Source organism: Chiloscyllium plagiosum, unplaced genomic scaffold (genome assembly GCF_037043375.1).
Source record: "Chiloscyllium plagiosum isolate Xiang-an unplaced genomic scaffold, Cpla_swu_hap1 HiC_scaffold_11, whole genome shotgun sequence".
Lineage (NCBI taxonomy): Eukaryota > Metazoa > Chordata > Chondrichthyes > Orectolobiformes > Hemiscylliidae > Chiloscyllium > Chiloscyllium plagiosum.
The window spans coordinates 87,726,678-87,747,804 of record NW_028270149.1 but is presented as its reverse complement, the minus strand read 5'-3'; the positions used below and the strand labels follow the sequence as shown (position 1 = coordinate 87,747,804).

The 21,127-nt window shown below is 45.4% G+C and overlaps 1 protein-coding gene across 6 annotated transcripts in view; it reads left to right on the top strand.

Moving 5' to 3' along the window:
* LOC122557046 (gamma-aminobutyric acid receptor subunit alpha-3-like) overlaps positions 1-21,127 on the top strand; it is a 274,530-nt gene that overhangs the window by 143,972 nt on the left and 109,431 nt on the right. For all 6 annotated transcript variants that reach the window (XM_087992291.1, XM_043704284.2, XM_043704283.2 and 3 more), the window contains one exon: positions 9,119-9,339. In XM_087992291.1, the coding sequence (XP_087848417.1) occupies positions 9,119-9,339 (221 nt within the window). The remainder of the gene's footprint in view (positions 1-9,118; positions 9,340-21,127) is intronic.

The window sequence follows — 21,127 nt, the reverse complement described above, 5'->3', positions numbered from 1 at the left end:
AAGGGGAGTAGGGATAACCCTAGTAACTATAGGCCGGTGAGTCTCACTTCTGTTGTGGGCAAAGTCTTAGAGAGAATTGTAAGGGATAGGATTTATGCACATCTGGATAGGAATAATGTGATCAAGGATAGTCAGCATGGTTTTGTGAAGGGCAGGTCGTGCCTCACAAACCTTATTGAATTCTTTGAAAAGGTGACGAAGGAAAAGCGGTAGATGTGGTATATATGGATTTTAGTAAGGCGTTTGATAAGGTTCCCCATGGTAGGCTACTGCAGAAAATACGGAGATATGGCATTGAGAGTGAGTTGGAGGTTTGGATTAGAAATTGGCTGGATGGAAGAAGACAGAGGGTAGTAGTTGATGGCAAAGTTTCTTCATGGAGTGCCGTTACTAGCGGTGTTCCGCAAGGATCTGTTTTGGGACCATTGCTGTTTGTCATTTTTATAAATGACCTGGAAGAGGGGTTAGAAGGTTGGGTGAGTAAGTTTGCGGATGATACGAAAGTCGGAGGAGTTGTTGACAGTGAGGAAGGATGTGGCAGGTTACAGCAGGATATAGAGAAGCTGCAGAGCTGGGCAGAAAGGTGGCAAATGGAATTCAATGTAGCTAAGTGTGAGGTGATTCACTTTGGGAAGAATAACAAAAAGATGGGGTACTGGGCTAATGGTCGGATACTTGGTAGTGTGGATGAGCAGAGGGATCTTGGTGTCCATGTACACAGATCTCTGAAAGTTGCCACCCAGGTAAATAGTGCGGTGAGGAAGGCATATGGCGTACTGGCTTTTATTGGTAGAGGAATTGAGTTCCGGAGTCCTGAGGTCATGATGCAGTTGTATAAGACTCTGGTGCGGCCGCATCTGGAATATTGTGTGCAGTTTTGGTCGCCATACTATAGGAAGGATGTGGAGGCACTGGAACGGGTGCAGAGGAGGTTTACCAGGATGTTGCCTGGTATGGAAGGAAGATCGTATGAGGAAAGACTGAGACACTTGGGGTTGTTTTCATTAGAGAAAAGAAGGTTTAGGGGTGACTTGATCGAGGTGTACAAGATGATTAGGGGGTTAGATAGGGTTGACAGTGTGAACCTTTTCCCGCGTATGGAGTCGGGTATTACAAGGGGGCATAGCTTTAAATTAAGGGGGGGTAGATATAGGACTGAAGTTAGGGGTAGGTTCTTCACTCAGCGAGTCGTAAGTTCATGGAATGCCCTGCCAGTAGCAGTGGTGGACTCTCCCTCTTTATGGGCATTTAAGCGGGCATTGGATAGGTATATGGAGGATAGTGGGTTAGTATAGGTTAGGTGGGCTTGGATCGGCGCAACATCGAGGGCCAAAGGGCCTGTACTGCGCTGTATTCTTCTATGTTCTATGTTCTATGATACACGAACACCAGCTAGCCACAAAAAGACACGACTCTCTCTCCCTTGTAGCCCTACACGCGGATGAAAGAAAACACCAATTCAACTGGGACAGGCTAAGCAAAGACATGCCAGAGAATTCCTATAGGCCTGGCACTCCAACCACAACACCATAAACAAACATACAGATCTAGATACCACCTATCAACCCCTCAGAAGACGAACAGGAAATGAAATCACCACAAACCCCACAAACCCCATCCAGGAGAAAGATATAAATAGAGAGCAGGAGACAACAGCTTCGCTTCACTTGGAGGTCGCCACTGATGATGTTACTTAGCCAGGTAATGAAATGTGTGGATATCAAACCTACAGCTCAGCGAGCAAACCTACACCCCATAAAAATACAGTGGCTGAGAGAGAACCACTGCTAATGTTTTGAGTAGAATATACAATTCTTCTTCTAGGGCAGCACGATGGCTCATTGGTTAGCACTGCTGCCTCCCAGCACCAGGGAGCCAGGTTCAATTCCAATTTGGGTAATTGTCTGTGTGGAATTTGCACATTTTCCCAGTGTCTGGGTGCTCCAGTTTCCCTCCCACAGTCCAAATATGTGCAGGCTATGTGGATTGGCCATGCTGATTTGCCTATACTGTTCAGGGATGTGTCGGTTAGGAAAATGCAGGGCTACAGGAAAAGAAGAGGAGGCTGGGTCTGGGTGAGATGCTCTTTGGAGAGTCAGTGTGGACTTGCTGGGCCAAATGGCCAATTTCCACACTGCATGAAGATGTTGCAAAACTCAAAGCTGCTCACTGGCTGTAAAGCAATGTTTGTCCAAGGTGCTATGTAAAGGTTACTCTTTCTTCACTGCACCTTCAGCAAATGTTCCATTTCTGAGATTCCATCCTGTACGCTGTCACCAACCACTATTAGTATCCTGTCTGGAAGCGTGTCATGTGATCAGATAAAGAGAAGCTTACAATGTTCTGGCCCTGAGCCAGTCCTGCCTGACAGGAGATGGAGACATTGCTTCTGATGGGGTCTAGACAAGACCTTAAGGTTTCTCATAGCAGTGTTCATCAATTCATTCTGCTCAAGCTGTAACCTAACTGCTCAGCTAGGACAACTCACCTTCGCCTATCAATAGAACATTTATCCTGTGTCATAAATCACCCAATGACACTAACAGAGCATTCTGTCTGTATGCATCCCTGTGAAGCACGTTCCTCAACATGCCAGCTCTTGGTGGTATTGAGTATTTGCTCTGATACTGCAGGATCTGTTATCTTTTGTAAATCTCCACTGTTTCAGTTCTGTCCCTACCACTCCTGAAGCTCTTAACTCCTTCCAATAGTACTAGCAATGGGCATTGGCTAACTGTTCACCAAGAACATTCCAGAACATGAGAACATTCCAGAAATTGATGGACTGTAAATTGGAGCTGACTTTGATGGCCACAACACCACCATGGTGAGCAGCACTGGGCAAGGAAGGATCAATTCTGGGCCTTTCTCAACAGCACACTGCCATTTACACTGCATTCCTTCCTGATGCTGAATCACTGGGAGCATAGCTGGATTGTCATATAATTACATGAAATTACTTCTGTATCCAATCAGTGCTCATCTAATCAGAACTAGATGAGATACAATTGAGGATGCTGAACGTAGACACACTGGCTATGATTTTGCGGTCGTCCTTTGATGCAGCCATAGTGTTGGAGGCTGACATCAATACAAGATTCAATTTCTCCTCCAATCGTGAGTGTCATCTTTGGGCATCTAAGGATAAGAATCTTCAATGACTGTGACATCTGTGTTGACAGCAACATCCCTGTCTCTATGGCAGTTACCCTTTCAGCTTTTCTATATGGCTTCAAAACTATAATTACATTTAGAGACCCGTATGAAGTACCATCAATGCTGTTTGAGACAAATTCTCGGTATCAGCTGGGAGAAAGCCTGATAAACATCATATTGATGCAGCCAATAGCACCATCATTGAGACCATGATCATCCAAAACCAACTGCACTGAGCTGGCCTCATGCTTAGGATGCATCAGTTCTGACTACCAAACCAAACTATCTTCCAGGAAGGCACATAAATGAGTGAAGAACAAAGAAAGAGATTTTTAAGTACTCCTTGAGGGCTTTCCTCCAGAAATGCAGCATAGATGTCAATGGATGAAGGTTTTCTCACTGAGCTGGAAGATTCATTTTCAGAAGCTTCGTCCGGAGGCTCACTGATGATGTTACCTAGTATGGTGACGAAATGACTGAAAATGAACCTTCCAGCTCAGCAAGCGAACCTACATCCAGAACCTTAACCTGAGCTGCAAATCTTCTCAAACATTAGATGTCAATGTATGGGAGACCCCCATTCAGAAGAACCTTACTTGAAGGCACCTCCTTTTGAAGGGACACAACTCTTTTGAGAAAAAATATCAGGAAGAAAAAGTACAGAAAAAGAAGCAGAGAAAGGAATGCCAGTGGTTTGGGGGCCAGTGGCCAATTCCACCTCCCGGAAGCACCTGCAAACATGTGGTCAGAGATGTGGCTCTAGGGTGGGGCCCATCAGCCAGGCATGGACACGCAGAACCCATCAGCAGTGACACAAAAGTTCCTAGGGGAACCATCTTGCTCATTAGCGAATGATTGTGGATGACTGACTGTGTCAGAAGACTGGAGAATTGCAAATGTTACATCTCTGCTCAAAGAAGAGTGTAAAGATAAAACCAGCAAATCAGGGACAATCAATTTACCCTCCATGCGGGGAAACATTTAAAACACTAATTTCATGACAAAATGAATATAACTTTGAGCAAAAGCAAGATATCTAAAAGAAGGCTGTGCTTATTATCAACAGTGACTGAGCCCATGCAGAGATACAGCACCTGCCAGGGTCAAAGGTGGGGATGCCTCAGTGGGCACACTGCAGGATTGGTTATTGGGGAGATGGGGGAATCCGCCTCAAAGCGATTGGAAGAGAGGGACTATTTTATTTACTGGATACATTGAGGTGCCTAGCCCCAGTCTGAGTAGCTTCAGGCTTTAAGGAGTCTGTTCCATTTCAGGCCCTGTTGGAGTACAATATTAGACTATTTGAACCATGCTGATCCCCTCCCACATTGAACCGTGTGAGAGACAGGGGAACACTGACCCCCTCCCACATTGAACCGTGTGTGTGAGACAGGAGAACACTGACTCCCTCCCACACTGAACCGTGTGCATGAGACAGGGGAACATTGACCCCCTCCCACATTGAACCGTGTGTGTGACAGGAGAACACTGACCTCCTCCCACATTGAACTGTGTGCGTGAGACAGGGGAAACATTGACCCCCCCCCCCCCCACATTGAACCATGTGTGAGACAGGGAAACACTGACCCATCCCACATTGAACCATGTGGGGGCTAGGAGAGTGCTGACCCCCTCTAATTATGAACCATTTGGGGGGGGGGGGAATAGGGGAACACTGACCCCCTCCCACATTGAGCCATATGGGGGCCTAGGGGAGTGCTGACCCCCTCCAATTATGAACTGTTTGGCAGGGGATAGGGGGACAGTTATTTCCCACCCACCCCCATTGAACCATGTGTGTGACGGGGGAACGCTGACTCCCACATTGAACTGTGTATGTTTTAGCATTCCTATGTTCCTCCATGTCAGACAGACTCTGAGATTGTTTAATTTTCATTCTGAGAGCTTTCTCTATGATCTGGATTTAATAGTAAAGCCTCATCTTCTAATAACATACGAATTATCTCAGTGCAACTATTCCAATTCTGGTTCCACTTCATCCTTTGTATTCATCCTTCTTGACACAATGGTTGGCATCTTGTGCCACATTGAATATCAAGATGCCCCTATCAACTGGGCATGGGCACACTTCAGTTCCTTATTTAAACAACAGCTTGTAACACACGTGCACGGAGTGCTGTGATTCAAGGCAGGAACATGTCCTCTTCGATGCAGTAGATCATTCTTGCGTCCATGGGTCTGTCGCAGTGACATGACATTGCCATTGCTACATGCAGAGGGGTGGTGGCCATCTTTGCTGCTCACCTTGCTCTTGGTATAGTACATGCTCTGACAAAAGGAAGCCAGGCTAGATTTGCTAAGGGAAAATTGTGTTTGAATAACTTACTGGAGGCTTAGTAAAGGTTACTAGGATGTATTCATGTTTTTCTTATATACATTTGATCTGTTTAGGAGTAAGTATTCTATGAATTGTAGCTTTCAGATAACTTGGTGTTCGACTATTAGTTACTTCGCATTAGTTCTGATTTCTCTCCACAGATGTTGCCAGACCTGCTGTGTTCTCCAGCAATTTTTGTTTTTGTTAATTACATTCAATTTTTCCTGTGAACGAGGGCAGGGCTTGTTCCAAGGTTTTAAATAGGGCGTCCCAGAGCAGTTCAAGGGTTTCAGAACAGTCAATTTATTCACTTGGATGGAGGCAGTCAGAGGAGAAGATTGACTACAGCCAAATCATAACGATCGGGTGCTTAGGAGCAGAGAGAATAGACTCCATCTTGAAAACATGTATCTGAACCTTTAACGCTCAAGAGAAGCCTTTGAAGACAGGAGGGTCAGTTAAGTTGACGTTGGGACTCAGGACAAGTCACGTGAATGTGAAGAACCTTTGTGGCAATATTAGTTAATGCGGCAGAGAGCTAAATTGAGGGAAACCACGTATTTGTTTTGAACAGTTGAGAACACTTAAAACTCAGAGAAAGTTGGGGTAGTACTAGCTTCGTGAAGCTAACTGTCTGTGAAGTAATAGGAGTTATGCCTATGAGCAGGTGCTGGAGTGCAGTTGCAGGATTCAAGAACACAGTCCCAGAAAGAGGGTGAACCATCTGAATGTGAGCAGTCATTGAGGCAGTGCATGATGGAATGGCTTTTGAAGGACCTCTGAGGCTAAGTCTTGTAAGAATCCCATTTGATGACTTAAATTCTGAGTAACATCTGTGCTTTACAGGGTGTTTGATCAAAATTCATGGTGGTACAGTGGTTAGCACTGCTGCCTCACAGCGCCAGGGACCTGGGTTCAATTCCCGCCTCAGGCGACTGACTGTGTGGAGTTTGCACATTCTCCCCGTGTCTGCGTGGGTTTCCTCTGGGTGCTCCGATTTCCTCCCACAGTCCAAAAATGTGCAGGTCAGGTGAATTGGTCATGTTAAATTGCCCATAGTGTTAGGTACATTAGTCAGGGGTATATATAGGGTAGAGGAATGGGCCTGGATGGGTTACTCTTTGGAGGGTCAGTGTGGACCTGTTGAACCAAAGGGCTTGTTTCCATACTGTTGGGAATCTAATCTAAAAAAATTCATTTACCCATATTTACGTCAAGTGAATTTTGGATGATAGAATATAAATTGTTTTACTTTTCTAACTTTGTGTGATAAAGTTTATTGTAGTTTTTCTTAAAGAGCAAAGTAGAATTTTGCGACTTTTTTTCATTTGTAATTATCTGGGATCACAGAGTTCCAAAAGAAAATGACCCACCATAAATTTGATGCGTCTAGTTCGGGATCATAACAGGACAATTGATGTGGTGTACATGAACTTCGGAAGAGATTTCATATTCTGTAATGCTGTACAGGAGACTATAGCTCATGGAATAAAAGTGATCTAGCATTATGAAAAACAAAACTTGAATAAAGGTTTCTGAATTTTTTTTTTAGACAGGAGGCAGCATCATGATGTTCCCCAGGGATTGGTGATTTGTTTTTCTTGGTAAATATTAATGGGCTAGATTTTGGTGTACATACTTGCAGATGACATGCAACCTGGAAGTATTGTACACTGTAAAGATGACAGTGTAGAACTGCAGTGGGGCTTTACAGTTAGGTGTGTTGTGCAGACAAATGGCAGGTCAAATTAATCATAAAGGGAGTGTAGGGTGATTTGTTTTAGCAGGAAGAATGGCGAGACGCAATGTAAAATAAATGGGATAGTTATAAAGAAGGTGCAAAAGTAGAGTGTATGTGTGTGTAAATTATTGAAATGATTAATAGCAACCTAAACTTCCATTATAGTTATGGAATACAAAAGCAAGGAGGTTATTGTAAACTTGTATAACACATTGATTTGATCTCAGCTGGAGTATTGTAACCAGTTTTCGTGCCATACTTTATGTAGCAAGGATGCGAAGGCATTAAAGAGGATGCAGAAAAGTTTCACATTATTGAATTTTCTCATTCCTGGGATCACTAATGTCGATTGATCAAAGAGATTAAAGATGTGTTGAAAATACTGAGGACTCTGGACAGAAGTGATGGGGAAAAAGTTGGTCCCGTAGGTGGAAAGATTGAGACTCAAAGGATCTAAATTGAAGGTAACTTGCAAAGAATCGATGGTGATATGAGGGAAACCAATTTCACACATTGTGTGGTTTGGATCTGGAATATACTGCAGTAGTATGATTGAAGCTGGTTCAAGAATGACTTTCAGAATTATGTGGATCATTATCTGGAGAGGGAATTATTTTTAATCGCTGTAGGTGAAAAGGCAGGATGTGGTTCGAGATGAACTGCTTCTATTAAGAGATCGCTTTTTGCAAATGTACAAGGCCTTGGTGAGACCACACATACTGTATCTGTTTTCAGTTTTGGTCTCCTTAACTCAGGATGGATGTCCTGGCTATGGAAGGATTATAACAAAGGTTTTCCAGACTCATTAGAGGGAGAGAGAAAGACTGGATCAGTTAGGACTGTATTCACTGAAATTGACGAGAATGAGCAGAATCTCATAGAAACCTATAAAATTTAAACAGGATCAGACACAGTAAACACTGAAAGGAAGTTCCCAATAACCAGAGAGTCTAGATCACTTCAGTTGACTAAAGGACCACAATCTATGGGGTAGGCCATTTACAACTAATGTGAGAAATATCTTCACCCAGAGAGTGGCGATCTTAAGAATTCAGTGCCACGGAAAACAGTTGAGGCCTAAACATTGAACGTTTTTGAGAAGGAGTTAGATATAGTTCATTGGGCTAAAGGGATCAAAGGGTATAGGGAGAAAGTGGGAACAGGGTACTGAGTTGGATGTTCAGCTGTGATCGTATTGAATGACAGAGTAGGCTTGAGGGACCGAATGGACTTCTACTGCTCTTATTATCTATGTTTCTATGATGAGGGGCTGAATGGCCTTCTCTGCTGAAACCTAGCCATGACCCTCTATTGCCTTTTCCCTCCTTGCTTCCCCTTAACTTCCTCTGTAATATCCAGTATGACAATTTTTATTTGAATGACTGAATAAGACCATCACAGCCTAGAAAATCAGTGAAAGAGAGGTGCTCACAGATGCACAAAATAGGCACAAAGCATATCAAAATAACAGTGGACATTCTGAAGTTGGTCTGCACTGCAGATGGCTTTGTCACCAAATTTGTGTGGACCTTTAAGATGCTTAATTCACATGTTAAGCTCTTGTCAAAGTGTGTTAATGCCTAATGTGTGTTGAAGGACCACATTGATACATTGAGTTAGCTCTGAGTTGGTCAGGTGATCGTTCCCAGCAGTGTTAGATTAGCTTAGATTACTTTACAGTGTGGAAACAGGCCACATGTTTTTTTGCTGAAATCATTCTGTTTCTATTCTTTAGAATGTTAGAGACTGAACCATTAACTGTGGCCCAGGTGCAATGGTTTAGTTGTACCAGGACACCTCTGAACAGCAGGTACAAGCTTCGGGGACACATTAAGAAGACAAACTGAGCTCCTAACCATCCTTATTTTTCTTCTTGAATCCAGGAGTACACCGTCGATGTATTCTTCCGACAGAGCTGGAAGGATGAACGGCTCAAATTTAAAGGACCCATGCGCATATTGCCGCTGAACAACCTGCTGGCCAGCAAAATATGGACTCCAGACACATTCTTCCACAATGGCAAGAAATCGGTGGCACACAACATGACCACTCCCAACAAGTTGCTGAGGCTGGTGGATAACGGCACCCTGTTGTACACCATGAGGTAAACAATCACCCAATCTTTCTGCCATTCAAACTCAAACCACTCTGCATTCAATTGCAAATCCAGAAGTTGCGTCCAGGCCTGCTGACCTCCTGCTGCAAAATCCACCTCTTGCTAAGAATTCCAAAACTCTGATTGATTGAGTTTCACCCATTCATTCATCCATTTCATGATGTAAGGCTCACCAATATTTATTGCACCAACCTGATTGCATTTGAGAACGTGGGGGTGTTGATGAGCCATCTTGAACCACTGGTACCATTTCAAGATACAACTGAGAGGCTTCCTAGGCCATTTCAAAGGGCAATTATGACTCAACCACATTGCTCTGGTCTGCAGTCATGTGAAACCCAGACCAGGTGAGGATGGCAGATTTCCCTCCTAAAAGGATATCAGTGAACCTGAGATGAGCTTTTTCTGACAATCTGACAGTGTCATGCTCACTTGAACTGAGAAAGTTTTATTTATGGATTAAAAAGAAATGAATTCTGATTCTCAATTTGGTAGATACCTGGTCGAGTACAATACCAACACCCAATCCAACTGGCAATGCACCCATTTAATGGCCAGGATTGTTGGCGAATGATGGGGAAGGTGGGCTTGCTGGCGAGTGGAAGAAATGGGCAGGAGCTTGGCAGCAAGAATAGTGTGGCTCTCAGCAGCTTACCTCCTCCTGCATGGGTGAATACCAGCAACATGGCTATTCTGCAGGCCCTACTTTAGGGGTGAGATGGTGCTATCCATGACATTTCCCATCCTGGATTTAATTGAGGCAGAGATTGGAAAGTGACATAGCACACAGTCCTCACCCTCTGCCCAAATAAATCGCCTTATGTCACCAAACTCAATTGAGGGGAAGATGCTAAATTAACACCTTGTGCCTGCAGATCTGTGTTTGAAAATGTGAATCAGAAATACCTTTTTGTGTTGATAGTGATGTCTTTGAATGTGCACAGCGATATAAGTTTGGAAGTGATTCTGTGTGTATTTGTCTCTGAGTATGTGTGTGCACAACTGTATCTTGTGTGTCTATGTATATATGTGTTATTATGTGCCTGTATGCATTTACATTTGTGTGTGTATTTATGTGAATATTAATATATACGTGTGTACATGTGTGTGTGAGCGGGTTATGAATGTGTATATGTGTGGTTTTTTTTTATTCATTTGTGGGACTTGAGCGTCACCGCCTGGCCAGCATTGATAGCCCATTCTTATGTGCCCTTGAGAAGGTGATGGTGAGCTGCCCTCTTGAATCGCTGCACTCCACCTGCTGTGGGTTGACCACAATGCCGGTAGGGAGGGAATTCCAGGATATTGACCCAATGACTATGAAGGAACAGCAGTATATTTCCAAGTCAGGGTGGTGAGTGGCTTGGAGGGGAACTTGCGGGTGGTGGTGTTCAAGTATCTGCTGCCCTTGTCCTTCTATGTGGAAATGGTTGTGCATTTGGAAGGTGATATCTAAGGATTTCTGCAGTGTATCTTGTACATAGTACACACGGTTGCTACTGAACGCCGGTGGTGGAGGGATTGAATGTTGTGTAGATGTGGTGCCAATAAAGCTGGATGCTTTGTCCTGGAAGGTGTCAAGCCTCTTGAGTGTTGGTGGAGCTGCACCCATCCAGGCAAGTTGGGAGTATTCCATCACACCCCTGAACTGTGCCTTGTAGATGGTGGATAGAATTTGGGGTGTCAGGAGTTGAGTTACTCGCTGCAGTATCCCTAGTCTCTGACCTGATCTTATAGCCACTGTTTATGTGGTGAGTCCAGTTAAGTTTCTGGTCAATGGTAACCACAAGGATGTTGACAGTGGGGGATTCCGTGATGGTAATACCATCATGTGGACATATTTGTATCCATGGCATAAGGTGTTAAATTCCTTGCTCCTGAACTTTCCCCGGGCTGGAGGAAAAAAAGAAGAATGTCAGGAATTGTGTCCTCTTGGATCAGGAACACCTGCCCTCGACAACAATCTTCCAATCAGAGGCTGCAGTTCTCCAGCACTTTGGAAATGTGACATTGATTATTTGGGCAGATCTTACCAGGTGCCAAGCCAGCAGATCCCAGCAAGTAGGGAGGTGTTTGGTGAGTGGCTTGGTTGGGCTGTGATAGATCATGGGAGCAGGAGAAGGGAGCAGCCTGACTGGAGGAAAATCTCGGAGTTGAGGGGTGGGGAAGTGGAATCCAGCAGATTACTTTGGCAGTACCCTTCTTCTGAATCCATAATCAGCCTATTGTAAGGAAGCTGCAGCCTGCACCCTTATTAAGGTCTCTCCCTCTTGCCATTTAGTTCTTGTAATGATGGCATGAGGACTTTAATTGTGTCATTAATGTCCAGTGTATTTACACCAGTTGGTCCACTGTAATGGAACTGATGTGCCCCCACCTCCAAATCCATTGACAGGTCACTGTCAAACTCAGCCCGAGCATTTTGCTTTGCCCACATATTTGCATTGCAATTGTGTGCACTTGCATGTTAGTAACAGCTGTTAATGTACATGTTTGTGTAATCCTGTGAGCACATATTTATAACCATTTTAGTTTACTGTTGTGGGGAAAATCACCAGCCTTGGAGTCAGAGTCGAGATTCAATGACAGAGTTTATTGTATCAAGGAAATACCGGAGCTCTGGGGAGAGAGAGAGACACCAACAGCACAGTGGTCAGCTGCGAGTCTTCTCTCAACCCGGGGCACATGTCAAGATACTTTTATACATTTTGTGATATAATAGATCAGTGATGAGGTTATCATTTCTGTAGCATAGTTTGTCTGTTGTAAGCATTGCAGATTCGTTGATAGTTTCGATGCAGTCATTGTTAGTTTCAATGTAGTAATGGGCGCTAATCGTTCTTCTTGAGAAGGACGATTACTGCAGCCCTGGCTATTGAGTCCGTATCAAACTGCTAGCATTTCAATCAAAGGTGTTGGCTGGACCCAGACTCTTTAGCGAGCAATGTTCATTGCCTGTGTATTCTCTTCCCACACCTGCCTTAAACTAATTGATTGGGTTGTGAGTGCATTGTGCTGGCATCCTGGTGATCTCAGGCAGTATCTGAGTTTGCTCTGCTGTCTCTCTCCATATTGTGGTCCGACGGCCATTTTGTGTGTCAAGTGGCCAACTAATAGTCAGCGGCCATTCCGTGTGCCTAGTGTCACCCTGTCCTGTGCCATCTCCCACTTGACTCCTCCCTTTGTGGTCAAAAAGGTGACTTCGAAGATCTCCCGCATACCACCCAATTTACATGTAGAGGTAGGTCAACTCTAGGAGCACCACCTCCCGAGGGGTATCACAGAGTGCCAATTTCATTGGGGGCTCTTCCGTGGTGACACTCGCTGCCGGCACAGTTCTCATCAGTAGCGCCTTACAGCAGAGCTTTAAACATTCGAGGCCCACACAGAATACCAGCATGAGTGCAATGAGGAGAACTATCCTATTTGCCAAACAGGGTCCCCAAGATTTACCTAGCAACAAATTTAGCCAGCTGAGTGTAATTGTGGCTCCCTGTTGAAAAGAATCTAGCTGGTCTCAGATATTCGTGATGGCTTCTGTAATGTTACAAGAGACATCAATAACATGGGTAGTACAATTTGTGGGCGGCACGGTGGCACAGTGGTTAGCACTGCTGCCTCACAGTGCCAGAGACCCGGGTTCAATTCCCGCCTCAGGCGACTCTCTGTGTGGAGTTTGCACATTCTCCCCGTGTCTGCGTGGGTTTCCTCCCACAATCCAAAAATGTGCAGGTTAGGTGAATTGTCCATGCTAAATTGTCCGTAGTGTTAGGTGAAGGGGTAAATGTAGGGGTGTGGGTGGGTTGCGCTTCGGCGGGTCGGTGTGGACTTGTTGGGCCGAAGGGCCTGTTTCCACACTGTAAGTAATCTAATCCAAGTAATCTAACCTAATTGTACAAACTGTCCCTTGCTGTGCTATTTGATAATCTACCGCATAACATGTCTGCTGTGTGTAGAGTCTGAGTTCAGCCAACTTTGTATTAATTGCTTCCAGAGGTATTATTGCCTAAGATAGTTAGGCCACATACAAGGCAATTCCGGTTTTTAGTGCTGACGACACCTGCACCTCCCAAAGATAGAGATCCCAAGAATCCATATCCCAGTGATGACCCCAAAGTGGTGGGGGGCTTGCCAGTCAGCACAGAACCCCTGACTGATGGAGCGGGTCACTATCCATCTTCGAACATGCCCCCCCCGCTGGGGCATGGGACAGTAAGGGGTGCAATTGTCCCTACTGCGAACAGGTTTGGGAGGTCTGGGGTGTCTGTCTCATAGGTCCCCTTAAATAGAAAAACAAATCCCTTTGCTGCAAGGTAACATACATTATCCTGTCCTCCTTCCTGTCTGTCCACCCATGTCGCCCTGATCCCCCAGGTGCCCCCTCCCAGCTGTCAAACGGGTATGTCCATGTGGCTGAGCTGACATGGGTGCCATTGCACTGACTACACATGAATTGTCTGCCCGCAGTCACATTCAAGCATGCCTGCTTGCTGCAGGTGCAGATAAACTGTCCCTGGTGACTGTACAGTGCTGATAAGTGCACTGTCTGGACACGTGAGTTGTATTTGGGAACCAGGGCATAAACGCATACCCACCCCTGCCCTATGAAGCAGAGTGGGTAATTACTGGGTTTTTAATGGATCTTCCCTTCCCTAGGCACCTGGCCAGTGGTCCTGCCCAGCTGCACACGTCTACCCTGGAGTCCCCGTTTGTATTTTCCTATCTGCCCCTTACATGGCACTCCCGAGGTGTCCACTGTATACAGGTTGCGAGGTGTCCACACCGGAGTGGCCACAAATAGGGATTCCACTGATCGCACCAGTGGGCAGTTCCCATGCAAGCTTAGGTGGGTTTCATAGAAGAGGTTATCCTCAAATCCTGACATAATCCTGATAATTGTAACCCTTAAACACAGTAAAATACCTACGGGTATATACATTTTGCAGTTAAAATAAAGTTATCAGTCAAAGTCATTATTCCCGTTAGGAGATGCAGTCGTGCTCCTGTGTGGTTTGTTCTGTTGTGTTTTCGGTACTCCCCCCAAGGATGACTGTCTTGTCCGCTGTTCATGTCTGTGCCTGGGGAATGGTCAATGATATTATTTTGGTCACAGGACTCTTTAAACAGTTTCAGTTGAATCCAGTACTTCCCTTTAATATCTATGCAGGCACAGGTTTCCCTCCCACCCTGGTTTTTAATTCATATGGTGTTAGCCCAGTTGCCTGATTTGTGGTGGCTCTTAATTTCATTAGTATGGCTGGCAGCACAGGTTCTGCCTGAGGTTTGCATTGCCTTAGCTAAAGTATTTTTGAGCGTTCTATTCACTCTGTCTACCATCCCTGAGCTCTGGTAGTGATAGGGCACGTGAACCTTTTGTCTCATGCTGAGTAATTGGCATACAGTCTTCATGACCTTGCTTGTAAAATGCATCCCTTGGTCAGAGTCAATCTGGAGGGGCACCCCCCACCTCGGGATCACCTCCTCCGCTAACATTCTGGCTACAGTGGTTGCAGTACAGCCTTTGGTTGGGAATGTTCTACCCACCGGGTGAGTTGGCCGATGATGACCAGGCAGTACATTTTCCCACCGGAGGGTGGTAGTGGCCCTGTAAAATCTATTTGAAGGTGTTCCCAGGGTCCCCTCGATCTGGGTTTGTATCCCATCTTAGCGTTTATGGGTCTCCCTGGGTTATGTTGAGCACAAACCGTGCACAAACCATGCACCTGCAGCAGAACTTGGCCACGTCTCTTCCCATTCCCTTCCACCACCACTATCTCCCTAGGCTTGTTATTATGGCCTCGCTACGTGTATGGGAGAACCTGTGGTGCAGTTCGAGCAATGTGTTCTGTATACATGCTGGTGCTACCACCTTGTCTGCTCACCTCCAGATACCATCTCCCCTTTGAATACCCCCTGCAGTTTCCATTGCTCTCTCTCTTCCTGCCGGGTGTCCTTCTGTAGCTGCTGAATTTGGATAGCATCTTTTGCTAATTCAATAATGGCTATTGCAACCTCATCGGTAGCTTCATGCTCTAGGGCTTTCTGAGCTGCTCGGTCTGCTGCCTTGTTTCCTTTGAATTTTAGCCAACCTGGACACTCTTTTGCTGGCTCCTTTTGATGGGCTTTTATTTTTATTACTGCAGCCTCTTTTGGCTGTTCACTGGCACACAATAGTGCCTGGATTCTTAACTGGTGCCTGATAGGGGCTCCCCCCCATAGTGGCAAATCCTCTTTTACCCCATGCCATCATGTAGTCATGGACTACACCGAACGCATATTGACTGTCTGTATATATATTCACGGCTTTTCCTTTTGCTAGTTCCAATGTTTTGGTGAGTGCTACCAGTTCTGCTACCTGTGTGGACTGACTTCCATCAATCCTTCTGGACATAACTGTTTCTAAGCTATCATTTAGCGCAGCCAATCCTGTTCAGGGCGACCCTGCTACGCATTTTCGTGACCCGTCCATGAAAAGGGTCTCCTTGGCTGTGTCTCGGGGGGTATTATTTACTCTTCCCCCTATCGTCATCCCCATCTATATCCCCACAGTTGTGCAGTTCCCCTGCGTCTAGAATTCCCCCAGCTGGGTTTTCTCCCACATCCCTAACTATTACCACGGACTGATTTGGGGATAAAATAACTACCTCTAGCTTTGCCCTTCTCATATTGGAAACAGCCCTCAGTTTCCCTGTGTTTAGCATCCCTATTAGGGTGTATTTGATGTACAGGATGACATTCTATGGGCTCGCTAACCTAAACGGACCAAGCAGCATAGTCTAAGGCTGCTGTGCACCTGGGCAACCCAGTGGAGGGGCCTGCTATAATGAGGTGCAATTTGGTGATGACCTTATTTAGTCCTGTATAATCAGTGATGAGCCTGTAGCTCCCATTAGGCTTTATTACTGGCCACGTCGGGGAATTAGTTGTACTTGTGGTTGTTTTCAGGATTCCTGTCTCAGTAGTCCTTTCACTATCTCCACAACTGCTTTTTCTGCTTCGGATTGGGTATTGCCGGTGGGGTTTATGCTCTGGTCCGGGAACCTTCTCGGATCTATGTTAACTTTGTTCCTGCCCATGCTCTGAGGATGGAGGCGCAGATGGCTCTGAATCCCCCCTTTTCGAGGCTTCAGTCCCTGCTGGTGACTGTAGCCACTTTTTGTTAGTTTCAAGATGACTTGAAAGTTTCCCAGTCTATCTTTCAACTGTCCTGTTTGGGCCAAATCAATTTCCCTTTTGCGCAATTGATTAGAACATTATATTATCTCATAAAATCATTGTCCGTTATGGTGCCTCATTATTTTGGCGTACATAGAATTTCATGGGGATATATATATTGTTTATTTCTACAAGGGTAGTTTTGCTTAGGTAAGCTGGTGTTTTATCCCCTCCTACCCCAGTCAAGTGAATCATTTTATTTGTGTGGGGTAAGGGTAAGTTTGTGATGGATACAGAGGTTCCTGTATCCACTAACATTTCACATTTCCTCCATCCTATTACAGCGGGTACGTACATTCTCCCCTCTCCCTTAGCCTGACGAATGGGGCCAGCTGGTTGTCAGCTCTGCCGACCTCGGGATCCCTGCGTGTGTTCCGGGTGGTGTTTGGGGGTGCCCCATGCTTTTCCCAGCACACTGCTTCTGTGTGTCCTATTCTATTGCAGTGGCTGCAGTATTTTACATTGTTCACTGCTCGTGGGGCCCTACATTTTCTAGCAAAGTGTCCCTGTCGGCCTCAGTTGTGACAGGATAGTTTTATTCTACCCTCGCCTCCATTCTGGTTTGTCGGGTCTTTCCTTTATCACAGGAGCTTCTGCACCCTGCTAGCCCACTCAATTACATCATCATATTCCTGAGGCATTATTACTCCCATTTTCAGGATGGCTTGGTGGGTGCTAGAGACCCCATCTCTAAAAGCTTGGATGAATGCCCGGTTCCCCTCGATCTGGCTTTGCTTGCCCTGACTCTTCCTGATAGACCCTTAATAATCTTTCCCCATACTTGGAGGCTCCTTCCCCTTTAAGTTGCTTAGTGGTTGTGATCTTGCTCCAGTTTGTGGGAGCATTTCCTAGCACCCTCTGGATTTCCTCTTTAAAATTGATGAAGGGGGCATTTATCAAAGCTGTAAGGGCGTCAGCATGTGTCCATCGTCCTCCCCTAAAGTCTCGGGCTGCTGTGGCGTCGGGTCCACAGGTACCTGCCTCCACTTGGCTGCTGGGCAAGCTGCCCGGACCAGCTTGGTCCCTCAGGTGTAGTTGGTGCTGTACCCATACACTATCCAGCTCTTCCCAGAACCGGGTGTTTGTGCTCGGACTATAATTTGCCCAGGGAGGCCATACATTGTTGCCTCTCCCCTGGGGTGAAGGATTTATAATTCGCTTTGGGCTGAGTCTATGCCTCCTCTAGTAACCAGCACTAAGTTTTACTTTTGTACAGTTCATCCAACAATTGGTTCCTACTGAACAGTTTCGTAGGAGGGGAGAGTATTAATCTCCCTTTCCCCCTCTTAACAACTGGTTTAAGGCAGGGCTTTTGAGGCAGGTACTACCTTGCCCTCTGGCTGTTTTGGCTCAAGCAGCAGGTTCTTACAACAGTTAATACAGTTAAACACTTATTCTCCACAGACATGCATTTAATTTTTTTTAAACTCCGTACTGTAGCAAGTTAGACGTTACAATCAGTATACCTTTTAAACTGTGCCTTTGGCCCATTTGCAGGTACAAATTGGTTCTTACCCCGGCTCCCCAATCATGACCTTCGACCAGGGCACCAGTAATAAGAATCCTGCTCACAGCGACAACTGTTGTGGGAAAAATCGCCAGCCTCGGAGTCAGAGTCGGGGTTCAATGACAGAGTTTATTGTACAAGGAAATACCGGAGCTCTGGGGTGAGAAAGACACCAATAGCACAGTGGTCAGCTGCGAGTCTTCTCTCAATCTGGAGCACATGTCAAGACACTTTTTGTAATATAATAGGTCAGTGATGAGGTTATTGTCTCTGTAACGTAGTGTGTTCGTTGTAAACATCGCAGAATCGTTGATAGTTTTGATGCGGTCGTTGTCAGTTCCAGCGCAGCCTTTGTTAATTTCAACTCAGTCATTGTCAGTTTCAGTGCAGACATTGTCAGTTTCAATGTCTGCGCAGGAGTCCATTGCTGCAGTAATGGGCACAAATCACCCATCCTGAGAAGGACGATTACTGCAGCCCTGGCTATTAGCCCTTTGTATTGAGTCCATATCAAATAGTATTTCAATCAAAGGTGTTGGCTGGACCCAGACACTTCGGCGGGCAGTGTTTCTATTAATGTGTATTCTCCTCCCCCATCTGCCTTAAACTAATCAACTAGGTTGAGTGCATTGTGCTGGCGTCCAGGTGGCCCCAGGCAGTATCTGAGCTTGCTCTCCACATTGTGGTCCAGCGGCCATCTTGTGTGTCAAGTGGCTAACTTATGGCTCAGCGGCCATCTTGTGTGTCGGTGTGCCTCATGTCACCCTGCCCCATGCCATCTCCCACTTCATTACATTCTTGCTGGTGGTTATGCTAGCTGTATTGGGTGGACTTCAACTAGCTCCTGATGAAGGAGCAGTGCTCCAAAAGCTAGTGTTTCAAATAAACTTGTGGGACTATAACCTGGTGTTGTGTGATTTTTGACCTTTAAATTAGTTTGACAGGGGGATGGAAACCTAAGGGGAGGCTCTGAGTTGGCTAAAGTGAGTGAGGGCTGAAGGAAAAAGAAAAACAAGATAGGAAGTAAAAAGCAAGAAGCAGCTGAGCAGTGTAGCACTAAGATGAATGGAAACCAGGCAGTGACAGAAAAAGAGAGAATGTTTGAAACCAAAGGTTTTTCTGGTAGAAGTCTTGGGATTCAAAAAGAAGGTATAAAAACTAGCATAAGATCACTTTTTATCTGAATGCTCATAGCATTCGAAACAAGATAAACAAGACAGCACAAAATCATCATGAGTGTGTATGAATCAGCAGCCATTACCTGGTTGGAGTGTGGTCAGAACTGGGAGTTATATATCCAGGGGTATCTGACTATTCGGAAGGAAAGGGAGATGGCTTACCTCTAATACTTACTGATGACATCAAGGTGGTGGTGAGAGATGATATAGGTTCTATAGGCACCACGGTGACACAGTGGTTAGCACTGTTGCCTCACAGCGCCTGAGACCCGGGTTCAATTCCCGCCTCAGGCGACTGACTGTGTGGCGTTTGCACGTTCTCCCCATGTCTGCGTGGGTTTCCTCCAGGTGCTCCGGTTTCCTCCCACCATCCAAAGATGTGCAGGGTCAGGTGAATTGGCCATACTAAATTGCCCGTAGTGTTAGGTAAGGGGTAAATGTAGGGGTATGGGTGGGTTCGCTTTGGCGGGTCGGTGTGGACTTGTTGGGCTGAAGGGCCTGTTTCCACACTGTAATGTAATCTAATCTAACAAAAAAATATAGAGAGAAAAGTTGATCGATGTGGAAACTAGAAATAGTAAGGAGAAAAAGTCACTGATAGGTGTCCCACCAAATAACTACATCACAATGGGATAGGCAATATACAAAGAAATAACTGATGCATGTAAAAATGGTATGGCAATTATCATGGGGGATTTTAATCTCCATATTGATTGTGGGCGGCACAGTGGCTGGGTGGTTAGCATTGCTGCCTCACAGTGCCAGGGACCTGGTTCAATTCCACACTTGGGCTGTGTGGAGTTTCCATGTTCTTCCCGTGACTGCATGGGTTTCCTCCCACAATCCAATGATGTGCAGGCTAGGTGGATTGGCCATGCTAAATTACCATTGGTGTTCAGGGATGTGTAGGTTAGGTGCATTAGACATGGGCTGAAAATGTGTTGCTGGAAAAGAGCAGCAGGTCAGGCAGCATCCAAGGAACAGGAGAATCGACGTTTCGGGCATAGCCCTTCTTCAGGACATGGGAAAACCAGGTTACAGGGTTAGGGTAGGGAGATGGATCTGGGTAGGATGCTCATCGGAGGGTCAGTGTCGATTTGCTGTCCAAATGGCCTGTTTCCACATTGTCTGGGTTCTATGGATTGGTCAAACCAAGTTGGTCAAGACACCGTTGAGGAAGAGTTCATACAATGTATCCGCAATCATTTCCTCGAAGATTATGTAATGGAACTCACGAGGGAGCAAGCTAGCCTAGATCTAGTCCTGAGTAATGAGCCAGGAATAATCAATTATTTCATAGTTAGGGATCCTGTTGGAAGAGCAATCACAGTTTGGTTAAATTTAACATACAGGTGGAGTGTGAGAAAATCAAATCCAACAATAATGTCGTCTACTTAAACAAAGGAGATGACAATGGGATGAGGAAAGAATTGGCTAAGGTAGATTGGGAGCAAAGAATATATGGTGGGACAAATGATGAACAGTGGAGAACTTCAAAAGCAATTTTTTTACAGTGCTCAGCAAAACTATATCCCAATGAAAAGGAAGGACTATCGGAAAAGAGATAATCAGCCATGGGTAACTAAGGAAGTAAAGGAGGGTACCAAACTGAAAGCAAATGTATATACAGTACCAAAGATTAGTGGGAAACTAGGGGATTAGGAAATCTTTAAAGATCAACAGAGAGCCATGAGAAATGCCATTAAGAAAAGTAAGATAGAATAGAATCATAGCATCCCTAAGTGTGAAACCAGGCCCTTTGGCCCAACCAGTCCACACTGACCCTCTGAAGACTAACCCACTCAGGCACATTGCCCCCACCCTACATTTACCTCTGACTAATGCACCTAATCTAAACATCCCTGAATATTATAGG